We start from the raw sequence: 14,774 nt of genomic DNA, 5'->3' as shown, positions 1-14,774 counted from the left end.
AGTGGCAGCACTAGGCAGCCAATAGGAGTTATTCTGGGTGTCCTTAGGGTTGATGTGCTCTGACTCCGGTTAATAATCTGTACAGTGCATTCATGCTAAGCTCATTATGTTTGTGCATATTCACAGATTAATGAGGCAGGCGTTCCCTTCGGCTAGCGGTGTGGGTTCTGGTCGCATCAGCTCCATGACGCATGAATGTCTCCGGTTACGACTGTAAGCCTGGTTTCTCTGAGAAGGGGAACGAGACTGGCCTCCTTCAGACAAAAGAGTTGATGACATGTTTTACAGGCGCTCTTCTATCTATGGGCGCTCCGCTTGTGACGTCATGGACTGCAGTCAGCAATAAACTGGCGTGTTTGTCACACACCCCGGTCACGCTGATGGCATTCCCCATAGTGGCGATCCAAGACCAGTGTCTCGTTCCCCTTCTCCGAGAACCTGGGTTATGGTCGTAACCGGACACTTTTCCTCCATTCATGAGTGATATGAGTCTGTGTACATCTACAGTGCTTCTGGCTGCTGTTAGAAGCTCAGGCTCCGACAGAGAGGGTTCTGGGCCTGTGATTGTACATGCGCATTGGCTCATCTGGCCTGAAAAATAAGCTTTTTAATGCTATTTGAGCGTAAGAACCACATTAGGGGACAGTTCAATTTCATTGCTGATTGTGAAATGTGTTACTGGATTATGAGGTTCGGTGAGACAATATGGCCGCCAAGCGAACAGACTTTCCTTGGAAGGAAGTTTGGTGATTAAATGGTTTTTGTTTTAATCGATAGCCAGCCATAGGGAAACTCCATACACTCGTTTCAGAGCTTGTTTTGTGTGTGTGTTCATCAGGCTCCAGGTACTTTGGGCTTGTGTTGGACAGGGATAATCTCCTAAAGTTCAACAGTAACTCTTCTGATAAAAGTCCCGAAGGCAAATGGCAGCGTTTCCAGTGGATGAGCACGAAGACAGAGCTGAGAAACAACAGGTTCACGACACACTTCTGCACACACTCACCATGTGGACTCATGACAGACTCTGAGTGCCAGCTCTTTTAGACTTCCTGTTTCCCTGTAACACTTCCACATCTGCGGAACACAAGCAAGGTACACTTCAACTGGGCGTTACACAATCAGATATAATGAAGGACATGATCAGGACACACAACATGATAAACAGAGGAGTTAGAGCTGCAGATTATCGTGTGTTGCTCTCGTCCATCAGCGACTCCCTCGAGGACATATGCGTGATGCATACGACACAGATCACATGACCAACACAAGACGTGCTCTGGGAAACACTCATTCTGACCGCAGCCTTCAGAATGGAGCGCCGGGATAAAGCCATGCACACAAACATCACAAACAAATGTCCCGTGAACATTCGACAGGAGCGTGTCATTTAAATAACAAAACATGAATGAATGCAGCAGTTCCTCGAGGAGCTCAGAGGAGCATCATGGGACTTGTTCTACAAGCCTCGTTTTCATAAATATGGAAGTAGATCAGCCCGAAACCACCCGACAGCAGGCGAACAAGACATGGGTTAATAATCTCACACAGATGAGGTTCAGTTCAAACCCTGCGATGTGTTTTCAGCAGAACAATCACATCATGATCAGGATAAGGACATGGGACAGAGAGGCATGCAGGATCCAGACTCATGCTGAGCGTCACACACAGCCGTACTCGTACCACAGCGACTCCTCCGCCGGCACACACACATCGGGCTCGCCGTCAGCGGGGGGGGCTTTAGGGGGGGGGCCGCTAATGTTGCTAACGAGGGCCGTGTTGAGCGACAGGATGGCCTGGTTTCTAGCGCCGCCCGTCACCGCCGGCTCGCCAAACACTGAGTCCAGAAACATGGAGTCTACGGTGAAGGAGGGACCTAGAAAGGCCTGCAGGCTCAGCTCGGGCTCCGCTACGCTGCAGGGCATGCTAGCAGACGTGGGCAGGGCGCGGGGGCCGTACTCACTGGAGCTCTGGGTCCGGGCGGGACACGGGTCCACCAGAACGGGCTGCCGGCTGTCCTTGGAGAGCAGGTCGTGGATGCTGGTCCTGCGCACGGTTCCCTCGGCGGTGGAGATGACGCTGCTGGCGCGGGGCAGACCCGAGGAGCTGGAGTCCAGGCGCTCTGACACAGACACCGCTCTGCTCTGGGACGCCAGGCCGGCTCGGGGCGGCGCCGAACCCTTGGCCCGTGTGCTCTCCGCCTTACGCAGGCTGGGGCGGCCCGGTGGACCGGAGTCTGGCGCCGCTGCCCTGCCACTGGCTGAACGCAGGATCCCTCGGCCCTTCACACGCTCTCTGGCTCCCGACACACGCCCCGGCTGAGCCGACAGAGACTCCTGGGGAAGAGGAACATACATTATTTTTTTTATTCAGCAAGGATGCATTAAATTGATAGAAAGTGACAGTTATGGTTATAATTATTCTTGGTGTGAACTATATTAGCGTCCACACCAGCGGACGATATCTGTCGCTTTAAATGCTTGAGCTTGTTAAAACAGGATTCTGATTGGCTGTCATTGTAGTTGTGCTGTGGACTCTTATCTTTTACATTTAGAAGGATTTTTAAAACCATATCTTTGTTGTTATTGTTATCGTTATAATGATTGTCCTTGGTATGAAAGAGCCTAAAGACATTACAATGTTACAAAAGATTCTCTTTCAAATAAATGCGCTCTTTCTGTTCATCAAAAAATCCTGAGAAATGAAATGTAGCAGCACAACTGTGTTCAACACTGATAATAATCATAAAAGTTTCTTGATCATCAAATCATCATATTAGAGTGATTTCTGAAGGATCATGTGACACTGAAGACTGGAGTAATGATGCTGAACATTCAGCTTTGATCACAGGAATAAATTACACTTTACTATATATTCACATAGAGAACAGATGATTTACACTGGAATAATATTTCACTGTTTTTACTGTATTTCTGATCAAATAAACGCAGCTTTGGTGAGCAGAAGAGATAGCCTGGTTGACACCAGACCCTTCTCAGCCGTAACTGATCTGGGGAAGCTTCATTCACAGCCCATTTCCAAAGGGGCGTCACAAACAAACTAAAACCAATCAGAGCGATCGTCATCGTGTAAAGCCCGCCTCAACGTTTGTGATTGGTGCCAAGGTTTGGACAGATTGGAAATGGGCTTGAGTGGGCTCTTGCAGAGCAAATCTAAATTTGCCGGAAGTCCGTCTGGGTTTTCCCAGGCTACAGAAGAGACTCTTTCAGAAACATTACAAATATCTTACCAACTCCAAACCTTTGACCGGTAGTGCGTGTGTGTGTGAGAGTGAGTGTGTGTGTCCTGCAGTCTGATTTCAGATTTCTTGGGTCGTTTACACTGATATGGACAATGATTCAGAAGGTCACAGATGGGTTTCTTCAAGCTGCTCTATTATTGTGGCATCACTGATTTCAGTTAAAGGTCCCATTTTGTACACCTTTCTGAAGTTTTATTTTAGGTTTTGATGTCCTTAAGAATATATATTTGCGGTACAAGTACCAAAAACCATCCCAACATATTTTTACAGCTCCTTTCTCAGGAGCTCTGCCAAGAACAGGTCGATTTTGGCCTTTCTAATTAATATTCATGATATTCATATTCTCTTGTGACTGGCCTGTTGCCAGGCCGACCCCAGGTGACGAGGGTCATGTGCTGTAGCCTGCTCTGGCTCGGTGATGCTCACGAGTAAGGTGAATAAAACACCTGTAATGATGGACATTGCTGAGGGAAACCGGCCTTATATGTGTGAGCCGGACTCAGACCGCGAATCGGCGATGACGGGAGACAAACAACCACCTCCTTACTTTCGGCGTTATTGTAAGAGTATAATAATTACCATTACATCAATGATGATTTATTTAACGTTAGCGCTAATTTAAACTGTCTGTAAACAAACTCAGACTTCTTTGTCAAATTCGATTTAAATCTCCAAAATATGTACGTTAATAGCTAGTTATACACTGATTTTGAAACACTGCTTTATAATGTGACGTTAGCAGACAGACACCGAATGCCGTAAGTTGACGTGCTACAATTTCTTTTACAATGTTACTTTTTTCTGTAAACGGTGTACTTGTGGTAAATGTGCAAGGATGCCCACAGAGCGCGAGAACACGTGCTGACGGCCGAGGTGAACTGCAGGATCTCTGAGGAGAAGCTTCTCTGAGACACCGGCGCTGAGCTGAGCCTGAGTGACGAAGCGGCCACTCGTGAACTGTGCAGAACACACGGCTAAGGTCGGACTACATCGCTGTGGCGTTTCTGAATAAATGAACATTAGCCACGGTTCTCTATTATTAATGTTGTTCTGAAGTGCGTGCAGTGCTGTCGTCTCCTGACGGTGGCAGTGCTCGGGGGGGCTGAGTCACAGCGGCTCGTGAGGAGGCACAGCTACTTTATGCAGGCTGTGTGCATTTGTCTGTGGATCGACTGTTTTTAAACTTATATGGTAGTGTCATCGCCCCTAGACCTCTGCTATCAGGAAAACAGCCAGGACATTTTTGCCACGGCGCGACACTGTGTGAGAGGGGTCGCTGTCCACTGTTGCCCTAGTGATGCGCAGCTGTGTGTGTTACTGAGCGGTGAAGACGGAGAGCTTAAACTACAATTGATAGCTGTCAAATTATATTGTTTCAACACAGCCTTTTGGGAAATGTATTTGCGGTTGGCATTGACATCGCTGAATAAAATGAGCACTGCACGTTTCAAAGTCAAAGTTTATATAAATGTATTTTTGAAGGGAACTGACTGTCTTTAGAAAAGTTTCGATGTTATTTTCATTTAATCTTCCTTTATCTTTCCTGATAAAGCAGCGTTTATGAGCGCCTCCTGCTTTGTGTTCAGCCGTTACCGTGGAAACCGCTGTTTCTGGCACGCCTACAGCGCCTCCTGCTGGCACATCTTTGTAAACAGCATCATTTTGTGCAAACCTGTATTAATCCTAGTGTGGATTTTTCTACAATATTCACTCATGACAGTAAAATAGGGCGTTCTGAGTCAGTCTGCTGCAGTGTTTCCTCTCGATCAGTAGAACATGTGGTTAACACCCAGTCATGCTTGAAAAAACAAAACCTGTCATACACCGTGAAACCGGTATAATTTAAAAAAATACCGTGATATTGATTTTTGGTCATACCGCCCAGCACTAGTGTGTGTGTGTGTGTGATGCGTCACCTCTGCCGGCTCTGTGCTCTCGGTCAGGAACTGCTGCAGGGAAACCCTCTCAGGTTTAGCCCTGTGCGAGCCGTCCTGAGCGCTGAGCTGCGATGAGGTCATCCTCACGGGACTGTCCAAACACACACTGACGTCTCCACTGCTCTCGCTGTGAGCTGCGCTCGCACTGCCGTTCATCACGCCTGACACACATACACACACACACACACACACACACACACACACACACACACACACAGACAGAGCGTCACACGCCGATAACCTTACAAACACTCTCACTACAAGCTACTAACAAGAAAACACTAGCTGCTTTAAGAGACGTAATTTTATAGTTATTACAATAAAATTAAATGTATAATAACTAAGCAAGTCAAATAAACATAGTTAATAATATTATATACAGTTTAATATCATAAATCACAGCCATGTTACAGGCACACAATGAATAAAACAAGATATCACATCAAAACCATAGTGATAAACAAGGATTTAACTCAACATTTATTTCATTAAATAGACACCGGACATGAAGAAAATGACTGAGAGATCGGCTGACTGAGATCCAGAGCATTAGAGTCTGGGAACAGATCATCACGACTTCGGTAACAAATAGGTACTGAAATTTAAAAATTGTGACGCATTGTAGCCAATCACAGACATATCTGATGAGCTAAGCGGCCAATCAGAGGCTTTCACGATTCGGCTCAACAGCGCTCAAAGAGTCACAGTTTTTAAAGTTCAGTAGTTTAGAAAACTCTAGTGACTAGATTGCACATTGTCACTGCACAATGTTTTTGTTTTGTTGTCAGCATTTTAGATTTTTCCAGAGCTGCTTAATAGATTTAATGAACTAATTTAATACTTGATGATCTTTACAGCAGAACTGAATCCACACTGAACTGACTTCAGATGACCAACAGCCCAAAGGCATCAATTTCCTGTTCATCACTGTGAAGCTGCTCTGAAACAACTGTATAAAGCGCTGTAGAGATAAAGCTGACCTGAGCCCTAATAATTAAAGCCAGGATCATAATGAATTCTAGATGTCGTCTCTGTAAAGATCACATTAGAGAGAGAGAGACACACTCACCCTGAGCTCGCAGCACACTCGACTCCTCCGAGGACATCTGCGTGATGTCATCACTGGACATGGCGTTACCTGCGGACAACAGAGCGGCCCGATGATGTCATCACAGCACAGCAGGAGCGACTCAATCATCAGGGTTAATGAACCACCTGACCTGCACTAATACAGCTCATACCACATGGGCGGTAGAGGAAGAGCTATGGTAAAACTACTGGAAAAACAATGGTTTAAGTTCCATAAAATGATAAACATCACATTTTAGCCATTACATTTTAAGAAAAGCCTGAATGATTATATTTAAATTCATTATATATACACATATATATATATATATATATATATATATATATATATATATATATATAATCTTATGGTTTAGATTTTTAAATGCACATTAGCTTCATTTCGATTCACCGACTGAATGAAAATGTAATTCCACTCTTTGACAGTAGATGGCGCTTGGATAGTAGACGGAACAACAGAAATATAGCAGTTTCAACCCAGTGACACTTGTATGCAACACAGCTGTGCTCTTTAGAGATGTGACGAGTTTGCAGGTATGATATAAACACCATAAAGTAAACACTGTCATTATTCCTCAACAGCAGATCAAAAGCAAACGTTTGGCATAAATGCACTGTATTCATTGATAGAACGAGCAAAACATAAACATTTAATTAACTCTTTCCCTGCCAGTGATGGAATTTTCCTGCTTTCCGTATTTTCCTTGTTATACAGTAGGGGGCGCTGTTACACATCTTCTGAAAGAGTACAGAATCTCCTGATCAAAGCACAGGAGAAGAGGAAACAAGCGATAGAGGCATTGCTGACGCACATGTAAATTATAACACAATCATAAACATTAAACAGCATATAAATCGAACTGCCTAATGTCACTGAATGAAATGTTGAACCAGGATGAGGAAACGACTGTGAAGCTTTGAGGTGTTGATGGACTCGATCCACTCCATCTGTGTTTTAATCACCGTTCTAAATCCAATCCAGACGCAGTCTTTGACAAAAATTTGATTTTATCAGCTTTTTGTTTAAACATTTTTTTTTGTATTCTTTTTTTTAATGAAACTTACCCACATTCAAGTGTTGATTAAAAAAGAATGCATGAAGCTAGAATAAAATGTTTAGTTGTTTGCTCTTTTTTCTTTTGACATTCATACAAACTAATATGCTGGGAAAGTCTATGAAAGTTGTGGAAATTATCAAAAAATCTGGTGGGGAAAGAGTTAATCATCACATTAAGTCATATTGCAATTCCTGGTTTTCCATCCCCAAATTTAAGATCTCTTGAAATGATAATTAAAACTTTTCTTATAATTTCTTATATAAGACCTTAAATTTACCTGTGTCTGTGCGGTGAACTCTACCTGTGTCTGTGCGGTGAACTCTACCTGTATTGGTGCAGTGTCGAGCGCCGCGGATCAGGCTTGCGTAATCAGCAGCAGCGCTGGAATAGTCCATGGATCCGAACTCCTTCCCATCAGGAGCTTCCAGATGATCCGTGCTGCTGGACCACTGACCCTCAGACACAGCCATTGTCTGCAGCAGGTCATTCATGGCTGACACACACACACACACACACACACACACAGCATTAACACGGGGAAGGACTGCTCGCATGCATGAAGTATGAGTATGAATAACACAGCGGAGAAAAGAAAGAGACATGAGGAGCAAATGCTGAAAGTGATTCATGGAGTGACGATGCAGTAAACACCACAGGATGCTTCACTGGCACATGAGATGTAGAGAATAGCACGACTCCACTAGTGGTTATAATGCTAGTAAAGCAGCGTAAGGTATATAAGCACAGTCAGATCTGACTCATGAGTCTCTTAACCATCATGTGAACAGTGTTTACACTCTAATATATTAATAATGGAAGTCTAGCAGGCAGTGTGACCAAGTGTGACACTTAAACCATGTGTTAGCAGGACACTCACTAGCTAGCTCCTTAAATCTCTGTTTCTGCATCAGAAAAGACAAAAAAGACATTAACTCTAACATCCATGACATCACATCACAAGAGAATGAGGACTGCATGTGTGTGAAATATGTGATGATGATCAATGATGAGAGACTCCACTGCAGAAGAGACGGACAGTAAGAGAAGAGCATGATGGGTGTGGACTATCGGATGTCTTACACATAGAGCGGCGGTAGACGGCCTTCACTCGGTCTTTCTCCTTGGATCGGTTCCTCATGAACGGAAGCTTTTTCAGCGCTGTCACCGGACAAACGCAACGAGCGGGAGGAGAGAAAAGACGGGTGTTAGCAAGACAACAGTGTCAAACTGCTGTCAAACTGATGCACATGTGGTTAACATCCATCACAGCTGCAGGTCACAGGAACACACATGTAGTGAGCGAGCGGTGAAACGTACGCCACACTAGCTGCGTTTCCATTACAGATTTGCTCAAAACTTTTGCAATATTTTCTAAACGTCAATAAAAAACTATTGGGAAATGACTGAGTTTCCATTAACCGATGTTATGTGAATAAAACGGTCCAAAAATCATGGCAACGGATGTTGGTAGGATTACGTATATCAGCCACCGCGCTAGATGTAGGCGTGTTTTCTGACATTAATGGCAATGAAAGACCCTTATACTTGTGAGGAGTTTCTGGGTGTTTCCCCTCATATCTGCTTCAAACTCTTGATAAATTGTGGCACTTCTTTGTTGTTTAGAATCCAGTATTCCCATTCTTCTTTTGTCTTTTATGAGTTTAATTAAAAACTCTGTCTCATCTGCTGTCCAAGCATACCATGCCTTCTTTAAAGAATGATCGACTTTTACGTATTTGAGAAATATTACTTTTCGAATTGCCTGAAAAAGCACCTCATGTGAGCGTAAAAACTTTTTTGCGATATATGGGAGTTTTTGCGAAATTGACATGTTTCCATTGGGAGTATTTTCAATTTGCTCAGTTTGAAGGGTGATGGAAACGCGGCTACTATGTGATGCCAACAGCACAACAGGGAATGATCATTAAAGGGTGCAATGCCACACATCATCACTGAGCCGCTCTCACGCACAGCTGTATGAATGACACTGGCGACGAGCGCTGGATTACAGTCACACGTACTGTTTGAATTGCACCTTTTAATAGAGATGAACACAAATGCAGAGTGTTCATGGGCTGACTGACAGCATACCGTTAGAGGAAGCCTGTGTTTGGCTTTTCTCAGCTCTCTTCCCTTCAAACAGAAAGCAAGAAAAAACAAGAGAAAAAGTCAGGCTGGAACTACGCAATCATACATGTTTCCTGTTAACATTCTCTAGCTGAGATGTGAGCTCACCATGAAACAATGAAGAATTGCATTTTTATTAACTAACATTAACAAAGATAAGTAAATTATATAACAATATATTGCTCATAGTTAATAATTAATTAATGCATTAACTAATGTTAACAAATGAGGCCTTATTGTAAAGCGTTACCCAACTTTATATCAAATAGCTTTGACTGAAAAAATTAACAACAAACATATTGATTCTTTTGGAAAACGATTTGTGGGCACATAAGTGACGACGGAACATTTCTTCATTTTAAACCCGCACGCGCCATTAACGCACTACCAGCCAGACCATGAGTCGGACACACACTGGTTCTCCTTAGGAAATGAGTCGAAAGAATCAGAATCAGTCAGATGACTCAGCCACTCATTGGTGCTTCTCTCACTGCACCAGGTTATCATCGCTCTAAGCCACTTTTTTAACCACGGGTAAAGGAACGATTTACACTTGTAATTTAAAAGCAAGGTTAGCACCGCTTTTTACCCCGGGTTATGAAGTCCTGCTCCGGAGCAGAATGCACGGTTAACCCCACATTCGAGTGCAAAACGTGTGCAGTGTGAAGCGATGTGGTCTAGAAGCTTAGCAACACACAACCAATCCTGTGCCTCGCATTCACATGCTTTGGACTGTCAGAGAAACTTGTCAAATGGTGATGGAAAACATGACAATTGGACTGAAGAAGAGACAGTTTCATTCTTACCATTATAATCTGAAAAGTTAATTCAGGAAAAACTTGATAGTTTAGTTGGCAATATATAATATGAGGATGCAAAATGCTTGAGCCTTTATGTAAACAGGTTGCATGCAGCGTTTGTCCAATCAGTGACACTGACACCGCAAATATGCAAATAAGGACATTAACCCAGGATTTAGGAACGTACAGTGTGTGAAACATAGGTTTATGAATACCCCAGATTAATTGTTAACCCTGGGTAAATTATGAGCAGTGTAAAACAATGGCCCCGGGTTAACTAGTTCAAATGTGAAAAGCCCCACTGAATCAGAGTGATTCAGGAGTGAAGTATCTCTAATCTCTGAATCAATCAGAGTGATTCAGGAGTGAAGTATCTCTAATCTCTGAATCAATCAGAGTGATTCAGAAGTGAAGCATCTCTCTAATCTCTGAATCAATCAGAGTGATTCAGGAGTGAAGTATCTCTAATCTCTGAATCAGAGTGATTTCGGAGTGAAGTATCTCTAATCTCTGAATCAGAGTGATTTCGGAGTGAAGTATCTCTCTAAACTCTGAATCAATCAGAGTGATTCAGGAGTGAAGTATCTCTAATCTCTGAATCAGAGTGATTTCGGAGTGAAGTATCTCTCTAAACTCTGAATCAGAGTGATTCAGGAGTGAAGTATCTCTAATCTCTGAATCAGAGTGATTCGGGAGTGAAGTATCTCTCTAAACGATGTTCAAACTCTCAGACTGTAGGAAGAGTGCGTATACTCACTGCCGCTGTGGTGCGCGAGCGAATCCTCCAGCGAGTTGGACCCGGAGCCCACGGACGAGCTGTCCTGGCTGTCTGGGTGGGGCAGCATCAGGAACCCTTCGCTGGACTCCGAGCGGGACGGGGTCTGTGTGAGAGAGCGCATGCGCTCACGACTCTTCGGCTTGATGAGCTTCCTCATCTTCAGTGCAATCCAGTTACCTCTCCTGCAGAAACCACACGCAACCCTCATTATGTGCATCGATAATGCACTTGAAATACACACAAAAAGCTGTTCATCTGAAGCTTTGTGTTTGTGCCATCTAAACGAACTCTCAGTGGGCATAAACAGTGTTTTCTGTTCTCCTCTGCAGAGAAAAATGACACAAAAGGATTTCTACTCTAGAACAAACCAATCCCAGTTTAATCAACTTAGTCAGGAACGCCTAATTTGGAAGTAAGACCAGCCTGGAGAAACTTCACATGAATCTGACACAGCGTCCACAAAGAGTGCATGCAACTCAATGATGTGCCTCCCAGAAGTCAATGCAATGCAAATGTCATATATAAAAAGAAAGATGACCAGTGCAGTACAGCTCACTGGTGTGTATGTTGTCACTGTACACAATTTATAAAAATGCATGTGCATAACAGCATTAGCAGCCCATAGAAATGTTTATGCACAATGGTTATCTTGGCTCTTATCCTGCACTTTCTAGAGCCCATGTCTCATATGGAGGGTAAATACCTCCTGGTGATGAAAGTTTCCCTCTCTGAAGGGCCTGTGAGGAGCAGCTCTAGACAGTGATGCGGTCCTAGATGATGCTTTTTATCTGAGGCACATTCTGAACTTCAGGGCCCGTATTCATAAATAATCTTAATGCAAAGAGTAGCTCCTAGTGACAAAATTCTAAGAAAATTCTTAGAAATGTGGGCGTTTACTCTTAAAATTGAAGAAAAAAATCCTAGTAAAGAAAAAAGTAATTCAGAAAGCATCTTAACCCTTAAAAGAGGTCTTAAGTTCAAAATTGTTAGGAGCACGGATGAGGACTTTTAAGAGGCTTAAGAGTTTCTTTAGCAGAGGAGAAAATGACAGAAAGACGAAGAACGAGAAGAAATGTGTTGCAGACAATGGATGACAGTGAGTTAATAAAAAGCTATAGATTAGATCGTGCAGGGATCATGTTTGTGACTGATCTTATTAGAGACACGCTAACATCTCCGACACAGCGCAGAAATGCCATAGCGCCAGAAATGAAAGTAATCACTACATTACGATATTTGGCAACTGGGAAAATTCCATGTTTGATACATTAAAACCAACATTCAAACCACCACTTAAATAGACATGCCAGTAATCAGTGTAATTGGAAAGAGTGGAACAATTTTTATCATTCTAAGCCAATCAAATACCTTAACAGCATGGTAAATAAATAAAAAAAGGATTTATATACACATATATAATGTGTGTGTGTGTGTGTGTGTGAGAACGGTCAAATAGGAAAAATTACGCATGTAATTTCAAAGTGAAGGCTTAGAATAGACCCTATACTTAAAATCACTCTTTTTTTCCTTCTTGGTCAACCAACCAATCACAGTCGTCAAAAGATAGTGTCATACATCTCCTTACTCCTTACTAAGATAAAAGTTTTTGTCTTTTCCTTACTCAGAGTTGCTCTCAGATCGGTCCCGAATTGCTCTTAAGCTAAGACTCCTACATAAAAGTTTTTAAGCTAAATTAAGAGTTTTCTGAGAGGATTCTTAGAATCTTTATGAATACGGGCCCTGACATCTGGGATGGTAAAAGTATTGCAGTACCACTCTGTGCATTAGGGATGTGCCAGGAACGTTCAGCAACAGACTGACCGGCATTTCAAAAGCATCATAAGCCTAAGTAGATTGCAGAAATCATTGGCACCAATAGTCTTTATGAGCTACTTAGGCTTACGATGCCTTTGGGAAGTGCAGTTAGTGAGGTAGACTAGTGAGAGGAAAGAATATAGGATCCCCATGCCAGATTCCCCATCTCCTCCATCACTGTCCATGATTGGGCCTACCACTACAATGCCATCAGCAGATTTGATCAGTTTCCATTCCCTGGGGAGAGCCAGTGTTTAGGATGAGAGAGGATGTGTCTAACAATTAGGAAATCCAGGACCCACAGGCAGATTGAGGAACTTAGTCCAGAGCTTGGAAACAATTCTGATGGAGATTACAGTCTTGAAAGCTTACCTGTAACCAACTTACATCAACCTAATATAGTTTTTCTCTTCATGTGATTTAAGTGGGAAAGGGTGGCATGTAGTATTGGTGTTAAACCATTGCCCATAGTTCTGTTTGGGTGGTGGGCAAACTGCAGTAGATCAAGTAAATTGGGCAGTATGGAGCAAAATATAGTCTTTGAATTGCGGCTCAAAGCATTTCATAATGGAAGAGTTGAGTACTAAGGGCAAATGTCACCCAGGCTGCATGCTAATGATTTTGGAATTCATGAACTGAGAAAGATTAAATGCAACATAAACCGCTTTGGATAAACAAACATTTAAATGCATAAATATTTACATTTACATTTATGCATTTGGCAGATGCTTTTATCCAAAGCGACTTGCATTGCATTTCAAGGTACACATTTTACATTCTTATCAGTTCTTGCTTTCCCTGGGAATCGAACCCATGACCTTGGCGTTGCACGCGCCAACGCTCAACTGTTTGAGCTACAGGAAATATAAAATATAAATGGACAAATATAAAAAAATTTTTTTTAAGAATAATTACCCTCTATAAGATGTATATCCACGGTAAACATGGTATGCTGATAATAGTGGAAAAAACCTTAGAGAATATCTGGATGAGAACAGATAAATGAAATTACCCATTTGGGTTTCTTGTAACTTCCACTTCTGAGTTATTCAGGGACCTAATGGAAACCACTCTAGCACTCTGAATGGTAATACTTATACTCTCAGGAAACCAATAACACTCAGGTTGGGCTTTTACGGGCCACACCCAGAGGTTCTAACCTTGAGGATATGGCTGCCAGCTACTCCTGGTCCAGCCTGAGCATTGCTTGATGTCTGGCATTGTGGAGAGGGGTATTCCTGATCACAAGCAGCTCTTTCTCCACCCCTGCTTCGGTGCCCGCAGGTCTTATTAGCGGTATCTGCAATCACCCGGAATAAAAACCTGTGCAACACTCCAGGTGAAAGTCTGGAAAGCTATATAAGCTGGACTGTGACACTATTTTCTTCTGGAAACAAACCTTTTTGCATTATTTTCCTGTTCTCTCTGTAAAGCTGCTTTGAAACGATCTGTATTGTAAAAAGCGCTATATAAATAAATGTGACTTGTCTTGACATACTAAAACACTACTAAAACACACTAAGATACTAATGATTTGCATATTTTTTTATTTCCCCCAAATAAATGATTATGTGTTCCCTTTTGCCAGTACCAAAACAATGATGACGTTTCGGTAGTGATTTTGATACTTTTAACTTTTAATTTTAGATACTTTTGAGCCTAGCTCAAAGATGCTTATCAGCACATGGTTAACTAGCACAGTTCTAAACAGTTGTACACACACAAAAACAAAATTTTATGGAATAACACCCAAAAAAAGGTGTTTGGTAGTGACGTTCCAAAGTTACACACAGATTTTCAGACTTTTGAACACATTTCCCTCAAAATGATGGTACCTATCTACAATGAAAGAGAGGCTATGAGAGAGAGGCACACAGGAATATTTCCTGATCAAAAATCCCCTACATTTGG

At 42.6% G+C, this 14,774-nt stretch overlaps 1 protein-coding gene across 4 annotated transcripts in view; it reads right to left on the bottom strand.

The window, feature by feature from the left end:
- Positions 1 to 14,774, bottom strand: part of ccdc88ab (coiled-coil domain containing 88Ab) — an 83,348-nt gene that overhangs the window by 10,755 nt on the left and 57,819 nt on the right. Inside the window, exons 25-32 of one of the 4 annotated variants that reach the window (XM_084093730.1) lie at positions 11,028 to 11,230; positions 9,435 to 9,476; positions 8,424 to 8,501; positions 7,669 to 7,836; positions 6,266 to 6,334; positions 5,176 to 5,357; positions 1,961 to 2,333; positions 1,004 to 1,074 (exon numbers count right to left, since the gene is read on the bottom strand). In XM_084093730.1, coding sequence (XP_083949856.1) covers positions 1,013 to 1,074; positions 1,961 to 2,333; positions 5,176 to 5,357; positions 6,266 to 6,334; positions 7,669 to 7,836; positions 8,424 to 8,501; positions 9,435 to 9,476; positions 11,028 to 11,230 — 1,177 coding nt within the window. In that variant the 3' untranslated portion in view covers positions 1,004 to 1,012. Of the gene's footprint in view, positions 1 to 1,003; positions 1,075 to 1,105; positions 2,334 to 5,175; positions 5,358 to 6,265; positions 6,335 to 7,668; positions 7,837 to 8,423; positions 8,502 to 9,434; positions 9,477 to 11,027; positions 11,231 to 14,774 lie in introns of those variants that run through there. The other 3 variants (XM_084093731.1, XM_084093732.1, XM_084093729.1) reach the window with 3 other exon arrangements.

This window comes from Abramis brama, assembly GCF_963993115.1.
Source record: "Abramis brama genome assembly, chromosome: 19".
NCBI lineage: Eukaryota > Metazoa > Chordata > Actinopteri > Cypriniformes > Leuciscidae > Abramis > Abramis brama.
Note: the sequence above shows the minus strand (reverse complement) of the source record. Positions and strands in the feature narration are given on the sequence as shown.